This window comes from Hypanus sabinus, chromosome 9 (assembly GCF_030144855.1).
Source record: "Hypanus sabinus isolate sHypSab1 chromosome 9, sHypSab1.hap1, whole genome shotgun sequence".
In the NCBI taxonomy this organism is placed as follows: Eukaryota; Metazoa; Chordata; class Chondrichthyes; order Myliobatiformes; family Dasyatidae; genus Hypanus; species Hypanus sabinus.
Window position 1 is genome coordinate 51,587,900 of NC_082714.1, and position 26,155 is coordinate 51,614,054.

At 37.7% G+C, this 26,155-nt stretch overlaps 1 protein-coding gene across 1 annotated transcript in view; it reads right to left on the reverse strand.

Annotated features, from left to right (window-relative positions):
• Positions 1 to 26,155, reverse strand: part of flii (FLII actin remodeling protein) — a 71,375-nt gene that overhangs the window by 34,684 nt on the left and 10,536 nt on the right. The window contains exons 7-16 of the mRNA XM_059979673.1: positions 25,872 to 25,975; positions 24,466 to 24,641; positions 23,180 to 23,337; positions 22,485 to 22,569; positions 21,755 to 21,902; positions 20,705 to 20,838; positions 19,191 to 19,403; positions 10,708 to 10,887; positions 7,737 to 7,816; positions 6,489 to 6,563 (exon numbers count right to left, since the gene is read on the reverse strand). Coding sequence (XP_059835656.1) covers positions 6,489 to 6,563; positions 7,737 to 7,816; positions 10,708 to 10,887; positions 19,191 to 19,403; positions 20,705 to 20,838; positions 21,755 to 21,902; positions 22,485 to 22,569; positions 23,180 to 23,337; positions 24,466 to 24,641; positions 25,872 to 25,975 — 1,353 coding nt within the window. The remainder of the gene's footprint in view (positions 1 to 6,488; positions 6,564 to 7,736; positions 7,817 to 10,707; positions 10,888 to 19,190; positions 19,404 to 20,704; positions 20,839 to 21,754; positions 21,903 to 22,484; positions 22,570 to 23,179; positions 23,338 to 24,465; positions 24,642 to 25,871; positions 25,976 to 26,155) is intronic.

Below are 26,155 nucleotides of genomic sequence, written 5' to 3' on the forward strand. Positions count from 1 at the left end.
ACTGTGGGATTAGGATTGTACAGATATACAATGGGTCAAATGATCTTGTTCTGTGCTACATATTTTCCATGGTTCTTAAAGGGGGAAAAAAAGTCAGAGCGTGACAGTCATTAACTCACTCTTCAATGGAGGGTACTGTTCATGACTTCCCGACATTTCTGATCTCAGCCTGCTTTGTCGAGCAGCTGCATTTAACCACAACAATCAAAACGGAAGAGGTGGGGAAAACAAGTTTTGTGCAACTACTGTTTGTACATTTCCGAGCAGCCATTCTCCCCAGCCTGCTCGACTGATGGCCTGCTACAGGATTGCTTCCCTGCCCCCCCCCCCACAAGTTCAAGATTGTTTAATGTCATTTCTAGTACACAATGTAAATAATAAAATAACAGTTAACAAACAAGAGAAAATCTGCAGACAATGGAAATCCAAGCAACACACTCAAAATGCTGGAGGAACCCAGCAGACCAGGCAATTAAATAATTGTTACCCCAGATCCAATGCAGTACAAAATTAAACACAATACATAAAGATACAGGAAGTGATAAAGTAGTGGTGGTGAGGGAGTGTGGAATGATGGGTGGAGGTGTTGATCACCCTTACTGCTTGGGGAAAGCAACTGTTTTTGAGTCAGGTGGTTCTGGCATGGACTGTCTGCAGCCTTTTCCCTAATGGGAGTGGGACAAACAGTCCATGAGCAGTAAGGGTGGGATCAGTCATCATTTTGCTGGTCTTTTCCAGACACCTTTCTGTGTAAACAGTGCCTATAATAAGTATTCACACCCCACCAATGGAAGTTTTCATGTTTTATTGCTTTACAACATTGATTCACAGTGGATTTAATTTGGCTTTTTTGACACATTAACAGAAAGACACTTTCATGTCAAAATGAAAACAGAGCTCTACAAAGTGATCTAAATTAATAACAGATATAAAACACAAAATAATTGATTGCATAAATATTCCCTGCACCCCCCCCCCCACCTTTAATATGACACTGAATCAACACCGGTGCAGCCAATTGTTTTTGGAAGTCACATAATTAGTTAAATAGAGATCAACCATGTGCAGTCAATGAGTTTCAATTAATTGCATTCAAAATACACCCGTATCTACAAGGTCCAACTGCTGGGGAGTCAGTATCTGACAAAACCTAGACATTGAAGACAAAAAGAACACTCCAAGCAACTCCATGAAAATGTAATTGAAAAGCACAAATCAGGAGATGGATACAAGAACATTTCCAAGTCATTGAATACAGTTAAGTCAATCATCAAGAAATGGAGAGAGTATGGTACAGCTCTAAATATTCCTAGAGCAAACTGTATCAAAACCTAAGCGACCGTGCAAGAAGGGGTCTACCAAGAGACCTATAACAACTCTGGAGGAGTTAGAAGCTTCAGTTGCTGAGATGAGAGAGTGGCTAAGAGAAAACCACTGTTTGGGGGGGAAAAAGCTCACATGAAATCCTAGCTTGAGTTTGCCAGAAGGTATGTGGGAGACTCACATACCTTCAAGTCAGCTTGAAGGTTCTATGATCTGATAAAAGCAAAATTGAGTTTTTTGGCATTCAGACCATATGCTGTTTAGCGCGAGCCAAACACTGCACATCATCAAAACACACCATAATTATTGTGAAGCATAATGGTGGCTGCATCACACTGTGGGAATGCTTCACTGCAGCAAAATACAGGGAAATCCTGGAGGAAAACCTGATGCAGTCTGCAAAAGAACTGTGACTTGGGAGAAAATTTGTTTTCCAGCAAGACAATGATCCCAAGCATAAAGCCAAAGTTGCACAGGAATGGCTTAAAAACAATAAAGTGGCTAAGTCAGAGTCTAGACCTCAATCCAATTGAGAACTTGTGGCTGGACTTAAAGGGCTGTTCACTCACGATACCCGTGCAATCGGACAGAGCTTGAGCAGTTTTGTAAAGAAGAATGGGGAAAAATTGTAGCATCTAGATGTGCAAAGCTGATCGAGACTGATCCATACAGACTCAAGGCTGTAATTGCTGCCAAAGGTGCACCTACTAAATACTGACTTGAAGGGGGTGAGTAATTATGCAATCAATTATATTTTAGATCTGTAATTAATCTAGATCATTTTGTAGAGATTGTTTTCACTTTGATAAAAGTTGTTTTCTATTGATCAGTGTCAAAAAAAAAAGCCATATTAAGTCCACTGTTGTATCCAAAGACATACAGTGCCATATTAAATCAATGAGACATGAAAACTTGGGTGGGGGGTTGAATACTTATTAATAGGCACTGTATATCTTTGATGACAGGCACACTGGTGCCAGTAATGCTTCGGGCAGTTTTAACTACCTATCGGAAAGCCGTCCTGACTGCCACAGAGCAGTGTCCATACCATGTTGTGATGCAGCATATTAGATTGCTCCCTACTGGCCAAATGTAGAAGTTCAGGGTTAACTGTTGTGGATAATTATTCTTCATATCCAAGCCCTGAAAACCATTAGCAATGATGACAGCTAGGATGGTAACAGCATATGAAGTGATCAGGCGACAAAGGCAGCCCTAACAACAGTGAGGGCCAAACTGTCCAAGGCCATCAGAGGGGCAAAGCGTGCACACGCCCAGCGAATCCACAGCCACTTCCAGGGCAGCAGTGACACGCAGCGCATGTGGAAGGGCAATCAGGACATTACCAATTACAAGACAACATCACCTGACTGTGCCGGTGATGCCTCCCTCCCAGATGCGCTGAACAACCTACGCCCATTTTGAGGCGGAAAATGATGCGGCAGTGAGGAAGTCCACCCCTCCTACAAGTGACCAGGTGCTGTCTCTCACTGTGGCCGATGTGAGAAGAACCCTGTGCAGGGTCAACCCATGGAAGGCTGCTGGACCAGACAACATCCCTGGTAGAGTGCTCAGAGGATGTCAGACCAGCTAGCAGATGTTCTCACTGACAAAATGACTACCGTGCCGTTGCACTCACATCCATCATCATGAAGTGTTTCGAGAGGCTCATCATGAGGCAAATCAAGACCCTGCTGCCCCCATCACTGGACCCCCTGCAGTTTGCATACAGTCCCAACCACTCAACAGAAGATGCCATTGCCATCAACCTCCACGTGGCCCTAACCCACCTGGACAAAAAAAACACATACGTTCGGATGCTGTTCATAGACTTTAGTTCAGCATTCAACACAATCATCCCTCAGAAACTGATTGGAAAGCTGAGCCTTTTGGGCCTGAACACCTCCCTCTGCAACTGGATCCTAGACTTCCTGACTGGGAGACCTCAGTCAGTCCGGATCGGGAGCAGCATCTCCAACACCATCACACTGAGCACGGGAGCTCCCCAGGGTTGTGTGCTCAGTCCACTGCTGTTCACTCTGCTGACCCACGACTGTGCTGCAACACACAGCTCGAACCATATCATCAAGTTCACCGATGACACCACTGCAGTGTGTCTCATCAGCAAGAATGACGAGTCAGCATACAGAGAGGAGGTGCAGCGGCTAATGGACTGGTGCAGAGCCAACAACCTGTCTCTTAATGTGAACAAAACAAAAGAGATGGTTGTTGACTTCAGGAGGGCACGGAGCAACCACTCCCCACTGAACATTGACGGCTCCTCGGTAGAGATTATTAAGAGCACCAAATTTCTTGGTGTTCACCTGGCGGAGAATCTCACCTGGTCCCTCAACGCCAGCTCCATAGCAAAGAAAGCCCAGTAGCGTCTCTACTTTCTGTGAAGGTTGAGGGGCTCCCACCCCCCATCCTCATCACATTCTACAGGGGTTGTATTGAGAGTATCCTGAGCAGCTGCATCACTGCCTGGTTCAGAAATTGCACCATCTCAGATCGCAAGACTCTGCAGTGGATAGTGAGGCCAACTGAGAAGATCATCCGGGACTCTCTTCCCGCCATTATGAACATTTACACTACACGCTGCATCCGCAAAGCGAACAACATTATGAAGGACCCCACACACCCCTCAAACAAACTCTTCTCCCTCCTGCCGTCTGGGAAAAGGCACCGAAGCATTTGGGCTCTCACGACCAGACTATGTAACAGTTTCTTCCCCCAAGCTATCAGACTCCTCAATACCCGATGCCTGGACTGACGCCTTACTGCCCTATTGTCTTGTTTATTATTTATTGTAATGCCTGCACTGTTTTGTGCACTTTACGCAGTCCTGGGTAGGTCTGTAGTCTAGTGTTTTTTTTCTGTGTTGTTTTTTTACATAGTTTATTCTAGTTTTTGTAATGTGTCATGTAACACCATGGTCCTGAAAAAACGTTGTCTCATTTTACTATGTACTGTACCAGCAGTTATGGTCGAAATGACAATAGAAATGACTTTACTTGATCTCTTGGGCCATTGATTCCATGCTGACTCTCTACTCAAGCAACGAAGTTCCAACACTCCTCCCCCCCCCCCCCCCCCCACAGGAACAGACTCTGAACCATTTTGTTCATGTTGACAACAATACCAATTTAAACTAATTCCATTCTCTGCACGTGATCCATATTCCTCCATTTCTTGCTTCTTAAATACTGCTAACCACTGCTTCCACCTCTTTCCTCAGCAGCACATTCCAGGCACCCATTATAAAACAGGAAATTCAGCAGATGCTGGAAATCCAAAGCAACACATGCAAAATACTGGAGAACTTCAGCAGGCCAGGCAACATCTATGGAAATGAACAAACAATTGATGTTTTGGGCAGAGACCCTTCTTCGGGACTGGAAAGGAAGGGGGAAGTCAGCAGAATAAGGTGGAGGGAGGGGAAGGATGGCTGGAGGTGATTGGTGAAGCCAGATGAGTTGGTAAAGCAAAGGACCGGAGAGAAAGTAATCTAATAGGAGAGGAGAGTGGACCATACGGGAAAGGGAAGGGGGGGAACCCAGGAGGAGGTGATCGGCAGGTGAGAAGAGGGAAGAGCGGGTAAGGCGGAGGACGGGCGGGGAGGAAGAGAATTTGTTTTCTCTTTAAACAGAAGGAGAAATTAATATTTATGCCATCAGTTTGGAGGATAACCAGATGAAATACAAGATGTTGCTCCTCCACCAAGGGTGGCCTCATTGTGGCACAAGAGGAGTCCATGGACCGACATATCGAAACAGGAATGGGAGTTTGAATTAAAATGTTTGGCCACTGGGAAGTTCTGCTTTTGGTGGATGGAGCGAAGATGCTCAGTGAAGCAGCCCCCTAATTTGTGACAGGTCTCACCAATTTCGAGGTGGCCGCATCAGGAGCACTGAACACTGCAGATTTGCAAGTGAAGTGTTGCCTTAGCTGGAAGGATAGTTTGGACCCTGAAGGAGGGAGGAGGTGAATGGGCAGGTGGGACACTTTGGCTGCTGTAGGGATAAATGCCAGGACAGAGATTAGTGGGGAGGGACAAATGGACGAGGAAATCCTATGGAAAGCAGAGAGAGGGGGTGGTAGGATCCCACTGGAGATGGCAGAAGTTGTGTAGAATGAGGTGTTGTCTTTGCAAAAAAAAATTTTTAAAAATGCCTTGTAAATCTCCTTCAAACTTTTCCCCTCTCACTCTAGTATTTAACATTACAACTCAGGAAAAAGATTCTGAATATCTACCCTGTGTTTCAGTTTTATATACCTTTATTAAGTCACCCCTTAACTTCCGATGCTTCAGACAAGTTTGTCTAAATTTTCTTTTTAATCCAAGCAACATCCTGATGATCCACTTCTGCAACATCTGGCCAGCCACCACATCCTTCCTGTAACGCAGTGACTAGAAATGCACGCAATACTCAAATATGGTCTAACTAGGGTTTTATATATGACACTCCGACTTGAATACTTAACTTTTCTACATATGAAACAGCCCACTCCTCTCTAATCTATCCTTGTAACTGTAATATCTCAACGCAGGAGGCTTCTCAAATCTTTTCTGGACCCTCAAATACCTTTGCTATTTGGCATGAAGTTTACTGTGCTTTCTACACTGAGATGATCTGAGAATACTCAGGCTGATACTGTACCAACGTCTTATAAATGTTAGCATGTTTAAATGGTCTATGCCTCAATTGATAAAGCTCAATCTACTTAATGCTCTCTTGAGTTATTTTGCTACTTTCAGTGATGTGAACATAACCACCAGGTCTCGACTCCTTACATTAATTTTGGAACTTAATCCCTCATTCTATTGTCCTTCCTCAATTTTCCTACCAAATGCATACATGCACATTTCCCCGCATTCAACTTTATCCACTACTGGTCTGCCCAGTCCGCTAGACTGTATTGACTGCAACTTATCACTTTTTTCTTTGTAGTTCACAAGATTACCAAGATTTGTGTCATCTGTAAACTTATTGTGGTATGCAGCCCTAAGATTTGGTTACCACTGAAAGCAAAGCAAACCTGCAGCTGGGGATAATCGGACATGATGAATTAAGAACACCACAAGTGAATTTACCCATCTTATCAAATAAAGTACAAGAAAAGTCACTGAAATAACTCCTGCTGAAAGTGCTTCAACAACTTACCGAGGATCCAAACTCGAGGCTTTAAGTGGAACAGATTCCAATTTTATATTCTTTTTACCATAGCATCGATACAACCTGTAGTGGGTGGGGGTGGGGAAGAGGGAGCAGTGAAGACAAGTATTTTATACGAGCCAAAAGATGAGTGAGTCAGTAAATTGTAATACTTAAATTGAGTGTTCAGTCTTGAGCTAATAAAGTTGCTGCAATGAGCAAAATATCAAGTTAGACTAGGCTTTTTGGAAAAAGACCTTTCAACATTAATCAGCAAGTTATTATTAGACAACATTCAGTTGATTATAGTAGGGTTAAAATTTAGAAAACTTAATTTAGACATTAGGTAATATTTACTGAGAATAATTGCAGTAAATTCCTTTAAAAAAGCTTTTAGTGCAATCTCATCATTTCAACTCCATTTAGTTACATCAAAAGGGTCATTTGAAAATCAATTCACAGCTACTTTTCTTTCATCAGTGACTACACTTTAAAATATTTTATTAGCTATGAAAGATTCTTAGATGACTGGAGATCATGAAAGATGTCCCATAAATGCAATTCTTTTATTCCCCCAATGTAAACCTAATGTACAATTTTAAAATGAAGTTGGGATTTGAATACTAGTAGAGCATCCTGGATGAATCTTTCCACACTTTCTAAACATTTCTCTTCAAGACATTGTTTTCAACTCTTGCCCCCATATTCAATGTAGAGAACCACTAAATTAAAACAAATGTACTGAACATACTATAATATTTCCAAATTTTGGTTAATAGATAGAGATTTCTGCAAGCTGGGTGAAAACTAAGTGCTAATTATCAGGACAATTGGAGTGCTGTAGCAAATTCAAAACATTAAAGATGGATCTTTTCCTCCAATTAGAGGTGAATTAAAAATAGTGGAGACGGACTTGAGGGGGAAGAAACGTAAAGGGGATCTGAGAGGAATTCTTTATAACCACAGACTGGCAAGTACCTGAAACACACTGCAAAAAGGCAATGAAAGCAACTTTGCTTACAGTATTTAAATGTGCGCTTGAATTGACAAGGTATTGAAGGCTACAGGCCAAGTGCTAGAAATAGGATTAAAATGGATGGGTGCACAGTAGTTGACATAAATATAGTGGGCCAAATGGCCAGTCTTCATGTTGTATAACTATATACACTATGTAATAAAATTGTTAAAGTGTAATCTACCATTACACTCTTTCCATTCTCATCTTCCTTACTGCAAACCAGTTCTCCTGTTCTTTACCTGGTGATATACTGTGTTTCTTCTACTGTGTAGAAGCCACTTGCTGTTCCTCCTTCAATGTAGGCGATGCTATCAAATATCTACAAATATTTTTAAAATCATAATTAAAAAGGTTGAATTCATTAGGTATGATTTTTACACAATTGAAGGCAATGTTCATTATTGGGTACATTATCAGCACCTGTTTACAAGGTGCCAAATTTGGTGATCTTATCAATCCTGACAGGAATTTCAATTTAAAACTGATTAATTACACTACAAGCTAATTACTATGAATTGCAATTGCTTATAACATTTTAATTTGGTCCCAGGAGCAGCCCATAATATGTAGAAAACAATTCTTCACTAAACCCTAACAGCAGGTTCAAAGTCACACTGGTCTACTAATAGTATTTCCATTTACAGCCAATGATGGGCAATATGAAATTAAGATCTGAGCAAGAATAAACATAAGGAAAGAATACAAAAATTAGCATGATTGGAAAAAGTTGCCCTTCTTCACCTCCACTGATCTGCGACTATTGGCAGCAAAAAATCTTTATTTTGTCAGCCAATCATGAGACTATTGATTTACAAGATTTCAATTTGCATATGTAATTATATTAAATTGGCATTAGTGAGTTGACAGCTGGAGACAAAATCAGCTTAATTGGTAAAGTACATTATTTAAAAATGTACCAACAAGAGAGTGGGCAAACAATTTTAATTTATTTTTTTTAAAGTTTTTAAATCCCTACATCTATGTCTCCACCAAATGATTATAGTGGAAACCTTGGTGACATTTGTCACCCTTGTACCAACTTAAAGTTAGATGTTGGTACAAAGCCCTGCCCTACTCCAAGCAGCATCTCCAGGTTCCCATGTCAATCTGTGAAAGGAAGATACACCATCAGCCTCCACTAGGGCTGGTCACATGACACCCCATGCAACGGAAGGAAGCACAACATGTGGTCAGCCTATGCAATGCCACTGAGACTACAACTGCAAGGCAAAATTGAGACAGATGTCAAGCCAGACAACCTGACTCAATATGACTTACTAATGCCTATTACCATTTTCCTGGAGCATTTATCCAATAAAGTATGTCAGGCTACGTAATTTTAATCCTTCTACTTCCATACCCCCTTCTTTCAACAAGCTTGTAGCTGACAGTAATTATACAATATATCCTTAATACAAAAAGTTTAATATAAACTAGTTTAGTGCTCTGAACATTTGAATGGAAGCAAATTAAATTCAGCAATATCATTCTTGCCTGGCTTACTGGACATGGGTTCCAGACCCATCTGGAGGATCGAAATTCAAGTGCTCCACTGGGTCTTGCTAATTGTTTAGAGCATACTGTGTACACCCTTGGGTGTTTGCAGAAAAAAACAACATCACTTCGAAGAACAGGGAAGTTTCTATGGAACACTGGGCAAATTCATCTTCAGTCTATAATACAGACTTTTGTTTTGTATGATATGCTGACACATATCCATTGTCACAGCCTTTTTAAACTATTTGGGTGAAACCAGTGTAATACATTGAAGTCATAAAAGGTGCTTTATTACTGAGCTTTTTCTTAATTAAGCAGATTGGTCTTCAATTTAACAAAGTGTGGTTACAAATCAAATATACAGTGCCTATAAAAAGTATCCACCCGTCTTGGAAGTTTTCATGTTTTATTGTTTTTCAGCATTGGATCACAGTGGATTCTTTTTTTTTAAAAAACACTATCAACAGAAAAAAACTTATTTGTGTCAAAGTGAAAACAGATCTCTACAAAGTGATATAAATTGATTACAAATACAAAACATAGTAATTGATTGTATAACTATTCACATCCCACCCCTTAATATGACACCCTAAATCAACACTGGTGCAGCCAACTGGTTTCAGAAGTCACATAATTAGCTAAATGGAGATTATCTGTGGGCAGTCAAGGTGTTTCAATTGATTTAAGTAAAAATACACCTGTATTTAGAAGGCCCAACTGCTGGTGAGTCGGTATCCTGGCAAAACCACACCATGAAGGGAAAAGGTTAGTGAAAAGTACAAGTCAGAAGATGGATACAAGTAAATTTTCAAGTCACTGAATATCCCTTTGAATAGAGTTAAATCAATCATCAAGAAATGGGGGGGGGGGGGGAATGGCACAGCTCCAAATCTGCCTGAAGCAGGCAGTCCTCAAAAACTGAGCGACTCCGCAAGAAGGGGATGAGTGAGGGAGAAACCAAGAGACCTATGACAACTCTGGAGGAGTTGTAAGCTTCAGTGGCTGAGATGGGAGAGACTGCACATACAACTGTTGCCTGGGTGTTTTACTAGTCACAGCTTTATGGGGGAGAGAAAGCCACCATTGAAATCTGTTATGATTCAATGTTGTAAAACAATAAAACATGAAAACTCTGGGGGGGGGGGGTGAATACTTTAATAGGCAATGTATGCTGTTGGGTATGAACCATTTAGAATCATTTGTGACCTTTGTTAACCACATCGTTTGACAAGTTGGATTGTTTTTCCTGGAATTATTTATTTAGACTGGAATACTAAGACATTCCACAGAGAAGAGTCAGCACATGGAAAGCTTCCTGAGATACAGACAAGCTGATTCATATCACATCAAGATCTGTAATGAGCCCTGGGTTAATCCCCATCTGCAAATCACTACTAAACTAAAAAATAAAGTATTTCATTCTTTATGTACTGATTCATTGGAAAAGGAAATCTTGTTAAAATCAGGAGATCTGCTTAGCCATTTTTGATTATACAGCTGCTTATTTTGGTGAAGAGTAATACTGCCAATAGCTCCAGTCCATTACTTCCAACCTGAGTCAGCATTGTCCCTTGAGGAACATGATGACACTGGGATGAAGTAAAAATGACTTGATGCAATTGATAATGCAAATTGCTCTCAAAGACAGATTCCAAATAACTAAGAGTAATGATTTTTAAGTGCAGTCACACTTATACACAATCATATACACACCACAGTAAATTCTTCACTCTCATCGCCCATTTCCTCACGAATCGTCCTGCACTGTGCCCCCAGAAAATTACGGAGATTGACTGCATGGATGGCAGCACATGCTTTTTTATCCATTGAAGCTTCCTGTCCAATCCAGTAGAAAATTTGCCAGCTGAGAGCACCATTCTCATCCAGTATAGTCTGCAAAATATTGACAACTATCTTTAAAAATGTTTCACAAAGAAAATATGATTGCTTCCAAAAACTAAGTAATCAAAAAAATCTACTTCACCAAAATTGCTACAACTCAAGGATCATTATTTTGCTTAAATTTTATTCTACTTCAAGATTATCAATAGTAGATTGAAGGGGAAGGTACAGGAAAAGTTAATACATAAAGGCTTTTCAGAAATGCAGTGGTTTAACCTGACTTCTATAGGCTGTAGTATCTATGATTGATTATTTTAAAAGCCAGATTATAAGGGGAATCAGGAAAATAAGGTGCAAAAGATAGCTAAAGTTAAACAAGCACAATCATCATCGATGGTGCTGTAATTAATGGGGTGATGAATGTGGAGCTTTTCAGAAAGGATTCTGAGGAATAGCGTGTGTGAGTATGCACATTAGCTTTAAGCCAAACAGCAATCAGAAGGTAAAACTGTCTAGTATTCTTAGCCTAAGCCAAAAGCTAGGAGTTGTGGGGTAAGCAGGTGCAGGGGAAAAAGGAAGAATTACAAATGAAGATTTCTGCCTAGGTTCTTCCCCCTACAGATGTCAGTTGTTTGATAACAAATACAAACAAGATCAAGCCAACAGTACAACTCTTAATGTAAAACAGCATATTAACAGTCATTGTTTTACAACATGGAGGTCCTGAGCTCCCCAGTATATGTGGTATTGTGCATTAAGACAGATTAACAATTTCATGGTTAGAAAATTGGGATAAAATTGAGAGGGGGAGCGGGGGAAAAAAAATCATTCATACCAATCACTGCGGCCTTGAATGATTTAAGTCCAGTCCAGTAACATCTTTTAAAAAGTAGCACAGTAAAGAACAATTCCATTTGTCAGGTGCATCTCAAACATAATTGATCTTCATAAATAATTTAAAGCAGAATCTACATGAAAGTTATATTTAATAATTTTCTTTAAAAAGTAAAACCTTTACAGATAGCTGTTAATGGAAGTCAAACAGCTATTAATGATGACATCATGAGAATTTGATCAGCTCAACACTGCTGCTTCCTCATTACTGGGCTGTGAAGCCTAGAACTCCCTATACAACAGCACCGTGGCAGTATCTTCACCACAAAGGGCTGTAGAAATTCAAAAACTCAAGGATTGGCCTTGCCAGCAAAGCACAAATCTCTCACAAAAAAAAACCTATGAATTTAGAGGCTAGTTCAAATGGTTTGAAATGATGAGGCCCCTAACTATTCCATTCCAAGTAGGTTTTGTTGCAGTCAAATAGCCAGAATAAACCATGTCTATTCATTGGTTATCTACTCTAAAGACTAAAATTTTTGTTACCAGCTCACTGATACAAATTTCTTCTACAAAGAAAATGCTTTCATTTTATAGTCAAATACAAGTAGAAATCATGTTATTCATACTTACAGATTGTTGGGACTATGAAATGTTATGGAATTATATGCTTGATGCTCATCAGTTTAAATTATTCCAGGAAGAACTATTAGATTCTGTACTTTGTATTCAGGATAATCTTTTCCAATTATGTTAGATTGGTCTCACTGTATTTTATAACAGTCTGCTATTTATCTATAAATAAATGGGATTACTAGTATGGCATTTCCATCCTTCCAACTTAGTTGATTATAATATCCAATGCACTGCATTATGGTAGAAGATTGATAATATCCTTATATCATACTATTATGCAACTGGGAGACTAAGTTTATATATGGATACAGGCCATCCCTAGGTTAAGAATGCCTTTTCAACAGACGTTTGTCTATATGAGCAACCTCATTAAATTCAAAACCCGGAGTCAGCTGGAGACGCTCTTGGAGTGAGTACCGTTTTGGATTCGCTCCGTAACTTTTACTTTTTTTAACCTTTGATCACCCTTATTCAGCTTATTTTTACCTATACCGAAAGTTTCTTTATTCTTTTTTTTTGGATTTACTGCCAAGCGTTTGTTGTGAACTTTTGATGATATGCAAACAGAAATGTCTCTCAGGTCTAAGGGACGGGATCCCGGACGTAATCCGAACGGTAACGGAAAAAAGCAGGCTCCGACACAACAAACACCATTAACTTTTGAATTGTTTATGGAGGTTTTGAATCAAAAATTTGCTGAACTACAACAATTTTTTAAAGAAGATATAAAGGCTTTTCAAGAGTACATGGTTAAGACGGATTTAGTAATTAAACAGCAACAAGCTCTTATTACGTCTCTGCAAGAAGAAGCTCGGAAGCGAGATTTGACTGTTGGAAAACTGCAACAGGATTTAATTTCGACCATTAAGCTGATGGAACCCTTAAAGCCAAGAGTGACGATTTTGAGAATCGCTCCAGAAGACAGAACGTACGTATACTTGGTCTTCCAGACGGCATAGAAAAAGATGACCCTTCGAAATATTTTGCTCAACTTTTAAAAGAAGCGTTTCCGACAATTTTCCCGAATAACCCCCCTTTATTGGATCAGGCACATAGAATTCGGCGTCGATCACTGAGTGTTACAGACAAACCTTCGGTGATAATTGTCCGGTTCCATTATGTACATGACAAAGAACAAGTTATAAGAGCAGCTCGTCGACTAGGAATGATTAAAATCAAAGATTTTTCCTTCCGCCTGATCGAAGATCTTAGTTCAGATCTTTTAAAAAGAAGGCTTCTTTTTAAACCGTTGATGGCTGAATGTTATGAGAAAAATCTGAAACCTGCGCTTCTATACCCTGCGAAGCTTCGAATTTCTCCGTCGAATGCTCCACGACAAGTTTTCCTTTCAACTTCAGAAGTGAGAAAATATCTGGAGGAGAACTTCCCTACTGCTACAGACACCAGTCTTTAATAAATGAATGATTCTGATCGTATAAGATGGTTCTCGATCTCTTAAACCAGAATTATAATCTGGTTATTGGTGTAGGTTCATCCTACACTTTATACTCAAGTTAAAGTGTGTTTGCGTCATGTTAATTGTTTTGCCTTATACACTTTAATCATTTAACTACATACTTGTCTATTAACTTTGTTCCTTTGAAGGTATATTTTTAATTCTTTGAAGGTAAATTTTTCCTTGATTAAGATGGTGGTTTTTTGGAAAAGATTTTTGGTTTTGCTTAAGATGGCATTATGTTTATATTTTTCGTGTTTCTCCCAGACAAGGCATCGCTTATCTCAGCTTAAATATTTTTTGTTTTGTCTGGGCCAGAGCCCGAGTTATAATTGTTTTTAGTGATTATATTTTTATTCTTTTTACAACTAACTATACTTAGAAATATGGTTTTTATTATAGCGATTTTATTTTTAAAGTCGGGGTGATTCTTTTATATATATCCTTTTTATATGGAGTGTTCTTCAGCTGACATGGGGGTAGGATTAGTCTTACTTTTTCTCTTTTTAAGTCATATTTTGGCTTTTTCTCTTTTTCTCGGGGGGTGGGGGGATGGTCTGTTTTCTAATTCTATTTTTTTTGTACCAGTTTGTGTTAGTTTTTTTATTCGGGCTGTTTTTGAACTTCAAATATGTCTGTGTTGTCGTCACTTCCGGGTCTTCTCACTACTTTTGTTCCTCTTCCGGGTGCATGAGTTTATAAGTTGGTTAACCCTTTCTATACCAAAGGGTTGATTATAGAATTATGGCTCAGACCACTAATTTTGTGTCTTGGAATACTAATGGTTTAAATCATCCACTTAAACGAAAGAAGATTTTCAAAGTATTCCAAAGACTTAATGCTCATATCATTTTTGTACAAGAAACTCATGTGAGGAGGGAGGACAAATTTCGTTTTTTTAGATTTTGGCGGGGTCAACAGTATCACGCAAATTCGAATGCTAAAGTAAAAGGAGTTTCAATTTTTATTGACTCCTCTATTTCATTTGTTCAACATGATATTTTTTCGGATCAGAATGGCAGATTTTTGTTAATTACGGGTTTACTTTGTAATAAAAAGGTTGCTTTGGTTAATGTTTATGCTCCAAATGTGGATTGTCCTGACTTTTTAAAGTCTTTATTTACTTCTTTACCCAATCTAAACGAATATAAGTTAATAATGGGTGGTGACTTTAATTGTTGTTTAAATCCTCTGATGGATAAATCTTTATCTATTCAGACTTTACCTAATAAGTCGGCCACTTGTATTAACTCCTTTTTGACTGACAATGGAGTTTTTGATGTTTGGAGATTTCGGCATTCTAATGACAAAGAGTTTTCTTTTTTCTCACATGTTCATCACTCTTATTCAAGAATTGATTATTTTTTTGTAGACTCTTGTTTTATTCCATTGGTAATCGGTTGTAACTATGATATTATAGCTATCTCTGATCATGCTCCGTTATTACTTTCTATGAAATTTACGGATACAGCTTTTAATGCTAGACAATGAAAATTTGACTCTACCTTGTTGCAAGACTCTGACTTTATTAAATTTATGGAGGAGCAGATCGACTTCTTCTTCTCAACTAATTCTACAGATGATATTTCCTACGGAACACTTTGGGACACTTTTAAAGCTTATATACGTGGACAGATTATTTCTTATTCTGTTGGTTTGAGGAAACGTATCAAGATGGAAACTCTTTTATTGGTTGATAAAATTAAAGAGATTGATAAGAAATATTCGATTGCTCCTAGTAAGGAGCTTTACAAAGGGTTGAACTTCAAATGGAACATAGTTTATTACTTACATCCTCGATTGAAAATCAATTAATGAAAACTAAATCTGATTTTTATATACATAGTGATAAATCTGGTAAACTGTTAGCTAGTCAATTGAAGAATGCTCTGGTTAAACGTCAAATCACTAAGATTGGTCAGCAGAATGGGAATCTGACAGTTAATCATGATGAGATAAATAAGGCATTTCAAGATTTCTATACCTCCCTGTATCAATCTGAATTTCCTCAAGATTATAATACCATGTCTGATTTTCTGGGGAAATTAAATTTTCCAAGGTTATCATCTGATGATCTTTTGATATTGGATACTCCTATTACGGATGTAGAAATTAAAGGGGCTATTTCCTCAATGAATTCTGGGAAAGCACCGGGTCCAGATGGTTATACAGTTGAATTTTTTAAATTTTTTTCCGCTACTCTTTCCCCTTGGTTAGGTAAGGTTTTTGAGGAGGCCATTAGATTAGGGAATTTGCCACAATCTTTTTATAGAGCTTCCATTTCTCTAATATTGAAGAAAGATAAAGACCCTACTAATTGTGCTTCTTATAGACCTATATCTTTATTGAATGTAGACTCCAAGATTTTTTCTAAGTGACTGGCATCTAGATTGGAGAAGGTATTACCCAAAATTATTTCAGATAATCAAACTGGCTTTATTAAAAATCGTTATTCTTTTTTTAACATTAGGAGATTGTTGAATATTGTTTATACTCCCTCACATGATACTTCAGAATGCGTGATTTCATTAGATGCGGAGAAAGCATTTGACAGAGTTGAATGGCCTTACTTATTTAATGTGTTGGAGAAGTTTAATTTTAGTCCGATATTTATATCATGGATTAAATTGATTTATCATACTCCAGTAGCCTCAGTGGTTACCAATAATCAAAGATCTCCCTTTTTTTGCCTATTTCGGGGCACTAGACAGGGATGTCCTCTTAGTCCATTACTATTTAACATTGCCTTAGAACCTTTGGCAATTGCCATCAGACAATCACAGGATATTTTGGGTATTAATCGTGGGACAGATATTCATGTTATCTTTGTATGCAGATGATTTATTACTATTCATTTCTAACCCGGAGAAATCCATTCCAGCAGTTTTATCATTATTGGCTCAATTTAGTGAGTTTTCTGGGTATAAGTTAAATCTTAATAAAAGTGAATTGTTTCCATTAAATAAACGGGTCCCAATTTATGGAAATTTACCCTTTAAATTAGTTAATGACTCTTTTACTTATTTAGGGATCAAAATCACAAAGAACCATAAAGATTTGTTTGGATTTAATTTTTTACCCTTAATTGATCAGATTAAAGGTTTGTTTACTAAGTGGTCACCTTTGTCTCTATCTCTAATAGGCAGGATTAATGCTATTAAGATGGTTATTTTACCTAAGTTTTTATATATTTTTCAAGCGATACCAATTTTTATCCCGAAATCTTTTTTTACTAATGTTGACTCTAAAATTTCTTCATATATATGGCAGTATAAAAATCCCAGGTTAGGTAAAACATATTTACAGAAGACAAAAAAGGAAGGCGGGTTAGCATTACCTAATTTCAGATTTTACTATTGGGCAGCTAATATTAGATATTTGTTATGCTGGTTGAAAGATGGGGGTGGATCTTTTGGCCCTTGTTGGGTGAGTTTAGAAACTAAATCGGTATCAGCTTATGCTTTGGGTTCTATTTTAGGGACTTCTCTCCCTTTTGCTCTTTCTAAATTGCCGAAACGAATTGACAACCTGATAGTTAAACATACATTGCGTACATGGTTTCAATTTCGGAGATATTTTGGGTTGACTCAATTCGTTTTAAATAGTCCTATTGTATCTAATTGTTTTTTTCACCCTTCCATTATAGATCAAGCTTATTCAGCTTGGAAAACTAAGGGATTACTAAGATTTTCTGATTTATTTTTAGATAATTGTTTCATGTCTTTTGAACAATTATCCAACAGATATAACTTGCCGAGATTTCATTTTTTTAGATATTTACAGATTAGACATTTTTTAAGTTCTGTACTCTCTACGTTTCCAAATTTTGTGCCTTCAGATACTTTGGAGAGTTTATTTGAATTAGACCCTTTTCAAAAAGGGCTTATTTCAAAACTTTATAATATAATTATGAAGATACGTTCAGAGCCCCTTTATAAGACTAAACAGGATTGGGAAAGAGAGCTTAGTTTTAGTATTTCTAGTGAGAATTGGGATAGAATTCTTCAATTAGTTAATACATCATCGTTATGTGCCAAACATTCACTAATACAATTTAAGGTTGTACATAGGGCCCATATGTCCAAGGATAAATTAGCTCATTTTTACTCTCATATAAGTCCTATTTGTGATAGATGTCATTCTGAAATTGCGTCTTTAACTCACATGTTTTGGTCGTGTTCATTTTTGGAGAAATATTGGAAAGATATTTTTGATATTATACCTGCGGTTTTGAATATTGATTTACAACCTCATCCTATTACCACAATTTTTGGTTTACCAATGTTAGATTCACAGCATTTATCTTCTTCAGCCCGTCGAATGATTGCATTTCTAACTCTGATGGCTAGAAGATCTATATTGTTGAATTGGAAAGAAATTGATCCTCCCACTGTATTTAATTGGTTCTCTCAAACTATGTTATGTTTAAATTTAGAAAAAATTAGAAGTGGTACTTTTGAGACTTCTATTAAATTTGAAAAGTTATGGAGACCATTTATTCAACATTTTCATATGATGTAATATGACCCTGTGCCAAGTACATTTGATTTCCTAGCTTTTAGCTTATGTATTTTGAGAGGACCGGAAGTGACGGCATTGATGAATACTTATTTTTGTGAGATATTATAAACAGCCCACTTTTTTTTTCTCCTTCTCTTTTGTTTGTTTTTCTTTCTTTTATATTACTTATTAGTTATAGTTATTAGATTAGATTAGTTAGTTTTGCATTATATAAAATTTTTTTTTCTTTCTTTTTTCTGTTTTTTTTATATTATACATTATGAAATATTTAGATTTACTATGTCCATACATATATCTTATGGCTTATGTCTTGGTAAACTCATTTATATTGTAACTATTATGTATGTTTTTTTTCATATGTAATGGAATGTGTATGTTGGTAATTTCTTTATCAATATATCATCTGTATTCTGTCCATATTACTAATATTAATAAAAAGATTTAGAAAGAAAGAAATTCAAAACCCATTAATTATATACATTAATTCTTACACAAACTGATTTAATTTCCCCATTCCCTCCATTTTTAATAATCATTTCTTTCTTATCCATTTCATGCACTTTTGATGCTGTTTACTATAAGATTGTGGAGGTTTGGTGACCATATCAAGTGATTTTTCAATATTTTCTGACCTACAGGCAAAAACAGAGTTTTGGACATTGTGTGAAAATTGTATCCATTTGTTGACCAGAGACAGCCCGTACTGCCCATTTTTGTGGATTAAGTTAAATAGTAAAAAGTCTAAATTGCACCAAAAGTATTCAGCTGATCGGAGAGCTTGTGAATAACAATAAAGCATAAAATAATACATTTCTTGATTGTTCCCTTTACCATGTTATCTATTTAAGCATTATATACGAGTTCTGCCAGTCAAAGATTTTATTCTACTTTTTCCTGCAATGGTTACCTTCAGGATAATGTAACAGTCTGCTTCATAGAACTTGCCGTGAAGAGCCTCATCAATCTGAGAAGGAATGAAATTCTCTATGTGCCAAATCATGACCCCTGGGATCTGACCAATATCCTCAGTGAAGAACTCTGAATAATCAAGAGGAGGTTTCTCAAGACCCAGATCCCATCGCCTTGTCTTCAGGTCTGTGTACTTGAATTCGCCCACCTCCTGCAAGGAAAAAGGTAAATTGAAATGGAGCATTTTTTAAATATGCTGTATATGGGCAGTTTATCATTTATAACAAACTGTATGAGTTCAGAGCAAAATAAAAGTTCTATTACCATCAATGTCCTAAGATTTAAGATTTTTTTTGTTCTTTTATTGAGTACAGACAATGATTAGTCTCTGCCCTCCTCTATGATACAACTATGACCACAGATGCAAACCAAATACTACATTAAAAATGTACATTGCCTGGTACAACATAAGAATCCCACATTCCCTTTTGAATAATGACATACTGATAATAACTAGTTTCTCAGTACTACTTCTGTAAGCCAGCCTGATGCATGGGTCTACTCTGGAGTGGAGTTCCATTCCATAATATTACATAAAAACATAGAAAATCTACAGCACAATACAGGCCCTTTGGGCCACAACGCTGTGCTGAAAATGTTCTTACTTTAGAAATTACCGAGGGTTACCCGTAGCCTGAAAGAAGCAATCAGACTGATATGCTGACAGCTGGAATGTGGAAACTGAGGGAAGTAAACCTTGGTATTGGTAAACTTGATTAACATGCAAAATCTTTTAGTTGTGAAAAGATACTGCAAGAAGCAGATTTGTTTGAGAGTTCAGCGCTGATGCCCATTACTGCATCAAAATGCTACATTTCTTTTACCCCACTTTGTGGCTGCCTTTGAATGTGTTGATTCTTCTTGCGGCACATTCACTCTTCATTTGCATTTCTACAATTGCGTCTGGTAGTCGTTCAGATATTAACTGATAACGCTTTATTCCTTAGCGGACTAGAATCATGCAGATTCCTAATTCAGACTAGGGAAACTCACTTGTGCTGTGATACTGGGGTGGGGGAGCGCAGGGCTTGAAGGACTGAAAAGGAAGCTTGGAGGTGGGATAGATCTAAAATTTGCTTTAGTCAGCAAGGATATGCCATAAATGTGTACACAAGTTTAGGTAAAACAGTACTTGCAGATTTACCCCGATTCTTTGCCACTCGGCATTGTATCACATAACCTGATGATAATAGGAGGTTCTTTTAATTTTCCTTCTGTCCTCACAGATGTTTTGAAACAAGTCTGTTATTTTTGTTGTTTTAATTTGTGCTGACAATTTCTGTATTTTAAAAAATAAAAATTTAAAAATAGAAACCTATCAAGTGATCACAAATAGCCATCTTCCTATGATTTTACTGTTCATGCATTTGCAAATTAAATTTATTATTGGAAAGGAGTCATGCATTTATTCTGTTCCATGTTTTCATACAGAATCATTCTTCAACTAGTTACCTCTAATTTTTTGTTCTTTTCCTGTGCCACATCACTCATTCCTTTTAGTACTTGTTTGGCCTGGTCATCCTGGCTAGAGTCTTTCCTTCTCCGGAGGCGCATTTTCCGAGCGATTGGATCTCGAGCAGTGACTCCTGTTGTCGGAAGAGCAAATGATAAGGTTTTTAACGAATATTTGCTTATTCTTTATTTAGGTTCTAGTACCCAATTATTCCAAAGTGTGTACATTGAACAAGAATGCAATCAATGACAGCAAAGATTACATGTACAGTACTGAAAAGCTTTCAAGGCCCAGAAGCACTTACATTGAGACGCAACACAGACTTGAGGAACAAAGTTTCATCTTTGGGCACGTTTGCACCTTTTGGACTCAGTACTGAACTCCCAACTTTTGTTGTTTATTTTCCCTTGCTATCTGTTTCCGCAGTGGACATTTCTGACAGTAGTCCATCTATAACTTCGGCTCAGTTTTTGCTCTTTCTGTATATCTGGCCTGTAAGGCATATCTGACAGTCTATCAGCAAAACTTAATAAAGAATGTTTCTGGGAAATTACACAAGAGAGTGATTTTACAAATATTTCTCCTTCCTACTCACCTTTAAGGGAGTTGTTACAACAATCAGAGAGTCTGAATCAGTCTAAGGTCTGAGTTGGAACATGAGTAGACACAAGTAATTTTATTGGAAGACTGTGAGGAGGAGTTAAGATGGCCACATTCTAACCTCATTGTGATTGAACTAGCATCTTGTTAGTTGTGATCCTGGCCTCTTCCCTGTTGCATGATGTTTCTTTTTCCACAGACTACTTCTTTCACCGGCCTGAGATAACTTACTTCCCACAACATACTGTCTGGCCGTTAACTTTCTTCACTCTTCCACCCTGTCATACATTGTCACTAAACATACATAAACAGAGTTGTTCTGTAATGACACCACAGTTGACTCAAGATAAAAATTAATAATCTTTTGGAGCTAGACATTTCAGCTTTCAGTACCAGGATGATAAAAAACTGTACAAAATGAACAAATGTTATGTCTCCATTCTCTGTACCTCCACTAGCTGCAGCAACAGTAGCTGCCGAAGCACCAGCCAATCTAAGCTGATTCTGCAAGGAGAAATCAATATTGTAGAACTCTGCTGACTGATCCACTGGCTTAGGGGGCATTATTAAGTTAGGATTCTCACGAACATCCAGAACCTAAAAATAAATAAATAACGTCAATTTTAATTATAATAAGATCAAATCATTTGTTATAATAAAGAGTTAAATTATACAATATTAGAAATCTGAACTAGAAGTCACAGCAAGGAAACGTTAACAAAGCTTTAGTTTTCTTTGTTTTTTTTGCATCTGCATTTTAAATGGTGTAATTTCTTTTTACAAATATTGCCTTCTACTCCAGTTATTACTATCAAGTTATTTTATACAATTATAAAGATTTGGTAAATCTATTCAAATAGTTTTTCAAAATGTCCAAGTTCATTTTGTGCTGGGATTTTCCAGACTATACCCCAGCAGACTCCTCAAGAGTCCAGCTGCAACATGCTGTAAGTACACATCAGTTTTGCTGAAAAAACTATCCAATAAATCTGTACTGTTGTTAAGCTAGGTCCAGGAATAGAGAACCTAGTCTTATATATCCACACAACGCTCTAGAAACAGAATTCCAAAATTCAGGAAAACGTGTACCACCACATGTAAGTAAACCTCTTCTGGCTAACTATTGCAACGTGGTATTCTACAAGAATTTTGTTTATAGTTGTGTTGGAATTAACCTACCTGTATATCTCCAAGGAAGTGGATGGCTTCAGGCAAAGTGACCAGCCGATTTTTATTAAGAACTAGCTTTTTTAGTTTTCCGCATCTGCAAATAGAAATTTATGTTAACGCTTTCACTTCAAAACAAACTCTTCCAATGGTTACATGAGGAAATCTGCACACGCCGGAAATTCAAGCAACACACACAAAATGCTGGTGGAACACAGCAGGCCAGGCAGCATCTATAGGAAGAAGCACTGTCGATGTTTCGGGCCGAGACCCTTCGTCCAATGGTTATTTTTTTTCCTCCGAAAGATAGGAGACTCTTAACTCAATGTCAGATATACACTGGCATATAATCTCAGACAAACTGGGATTATATGACAAACAGGGTAGAGGACGAAGATTAAAGTCAATTGTGACAGCTCCAGGTAAAAGTGGTGGGTAGGAGGCATTGGATTTAAATGATGAAAGCAAGAAGTGATCATCACCCACCTCCAAAGGATGAAGTTTGGCTATTTAGTCTTATATATAACTAATTTACATTCAATAACTCATCTTAGACAAAAAAAGCTAGTAAATACTGAAGCCTCAGAGATGTTATCACCCCAAATAGAACTATGGATTGAAGACTATAGGATTAATTAATTTCTGAATATTGCCATATGAGAACTTTAAACTCAAAGCAGAACTTGAAGAATCAACACAGCGCATACCTGCATAAACTCTCTGGGATCAACTCAAGGTTATTATTGGCGGCCATGAATTCCTCTAGGTTTGCCAGTTTCCCAATGCCTGACGGAATGCCATCAAAATCCAGCTTGTTTGAATTCAAGTACAACTTCTTTAGCTTAGTTAACTTGCAGATGGCTGACTGAAAGGGAAAAACACATCCAGAATTTTAGTTGAACATTTTACGTATCTGAAGTTTATTCACTGCTTGCCACTTTCATTGTAATCGGTTGATTTGGATCAATCACATTCAGTTCACTCTAACACACAGGTGCAACTAAACTCATTTGTGCTAGTGTTTATAAGCAATCATATTTATTTACTTCCATTGGTTTTTTTCTCCACTTCAATCAAAACAGCAAAAGATAGAAAAAGGAGATGGTGATGCTTCAGACTAACAAATCCATACTAACAGATTACCTTTGACTTGTTACACAAAACAAGTGACAGGTTTAAACATAGTGATGAAAGCGTGAGGGTTCCCCAATTTAGAAAGGATGTGCATGTTAATTTCAGTGAAACAAAATCACTAATTACATGGATTCTATGATGGTACCACGCTCCTAGCCGCCACAAGGGGGGAAATTCTGGACAACTGCAGTATTTCAGTCCTTACTACTGGATATTGATATAACGCACTCTCAGTAACCAAGTATAAAAGGTGACAACATTAATTTTAAGAGCCAAATTTCCAAATTGCTGCTGATTACAAGATGAATACAGCTTATGCCTGTACAATTAATCTGGGATCAGCTCAAAGTTATCAATGGATGCTATACATTCTTCTGGGCTTGACATTTTCTCAATATCTGATAGAATTCCATCAAAATCCAGCTTGTTCAAGTTCAAGCACATCTACCAAATGAAGACTGCACCACAAATAACACAAGGCAGCTACTTATGGGCAGAAAGCTTGAAATCAAAAAAATTGCATTACATTATCTTTAATTTACATCTTTCCTTTCATTCCACAGGGGACAAAATAAAACTTCAACCTTTAATGTTTGATTCTCATGAACGACTCGCTAGATTGACCCAGATGCAACACAAGTTGTGTCCATGGCAGATGTTTGTTTCAGACGATGTACAAACATGATTTAAAATAAATTAGACAAAACTCCCTGTTACAATAGCCAACACCACTCAATTTGTAAACATTCTCAAATGAAACTGTGCATCAGTAAAGCAAGAACAGAGCCATGAAAATAAGCATCCAAAGCAACTGACAGAACAGGCAAGGCCCATCTTTAAAACAACTTAACCATCATACAGGAAGTGAAGTGAGTTGGTTCCGGGAGAGATTCAGTGTGTCCAGTTGCGTCCACTGATCAATGCAGAGCGAGAGCTCAGAGATCTGATTGGTACTGAGGTTCAGCCGCCGCAGAGACGAGAGGGTATATAAACACTCAGGTACACGGCTAAGGTCATTACAAGACAAGTCAACATCTGGGAAATAAATGACAACATTTTTAAGATTCGAAAAGTTATGTTTGTTTGATCCTGCTCAAATGAGCAGAAACTACAGGTTAAGTTGATTGGCAGGCACTTATAATTTTAAAGACCTTAAAATGAACCTCAAAAATATTTTATCACCCTCTACCTGGACATCAGTTAATAATGGGAAGAATGAGCCAGGCACCATTTCTAAGATATCTTGTTTGGTTTATGGAGGCAATTCTGTACCATAGGATGATCTTATGCACCCCAGTTCCAGTAGCAACATTTCAGCAGTGCCAAATGATTGACCATTACCAGTGCCCTTGGGTGACATTACACTCAATGTAATGTAAGGACTTATCTATCAGAAGGATAAATCCAGGGCATTCCTGGTTGTTCCAATTTTACTTCTGGTGCTCTCTTACAGCCCAGCACTAATTAAAAATATCACATTGATTCCACATCATGAGGGGAAAAAAATGATAGCTGTGGGTGATACCTGTGTTAATGGCATGCAAAGGAAATTCGCTAGAATTCACAATACCAAAAATCTGAGATACAGAATAAATTCACTCACTGAATTTGTGGAGGAAAAAAGTATATAAACAATATTCTTCAACTTGTGTCTCTCGACATGTGTGCTGAGAGTGTGGTATCATGATACAGACTTTTTAGGAATACAGTCCTCCTGCATACAGGAGCTGCCTGTGCTCATCCCTTCTTGAGGGAGAATCAGAGACAGGGGTCAGAACAAAGAGGGAAAGGGATGGTTGCCAGCTACGTTCAACAGTACTTGCACAAAGCAATTGAGCAAGACACAGTCACAGATCAATACTGACATAACCAAATACTACAAATGAATAACCGAATAGCTTCAACTGCACATTGTAAAATTCTGGCACACTCCCAACCAGGACGAAGATGAAGGTTAGCAATTTCAGGCCAAGAGATAGAATTAAGCAACTATAGCTTAGTGCAATATGAAATCCTGGTGTAGCACAAAACACGAATGAACAGAAATAAGGAAGCCTACAAGTACATAAAGCCAAAACTAGGGAACTACCAGATGGCCACCAAAACACTGGACTGTATAAAATTTCAAACTGGAAGGCACACATAATGCCAGATTTGCAAATAAAAACATGTAGGACAGGAACAGTTTTTTTTTAAAAAAAAAAAGAAACGATTGACTAAAAATGTGCAGAAGCAGTTTAATTTCACAAAAAAAATTAAACTTACCTATCAAACCAGACAGGCTCTCTAAGCTGGTGGGCAAGTTACTTTGTGTCCGTTGTGTATTTCTTAGATGCAATGTTTGTAGAGCTGTCATTGCAGGAAGCTGCCTACAAGAGATTAGTACATTGAATTATACACCCTGCTAGAATTCAGTCAAGACGCCACAGTTCCACAGGTTAGAAACAGAAAATCTACAGCACAATACAGGCCCTTCAGCCCACAAAGTTGTGCCAAACATGTCCCTACCTTAGAAATTACTAGGCTTACCTCTATTTTACTAAGCTCCA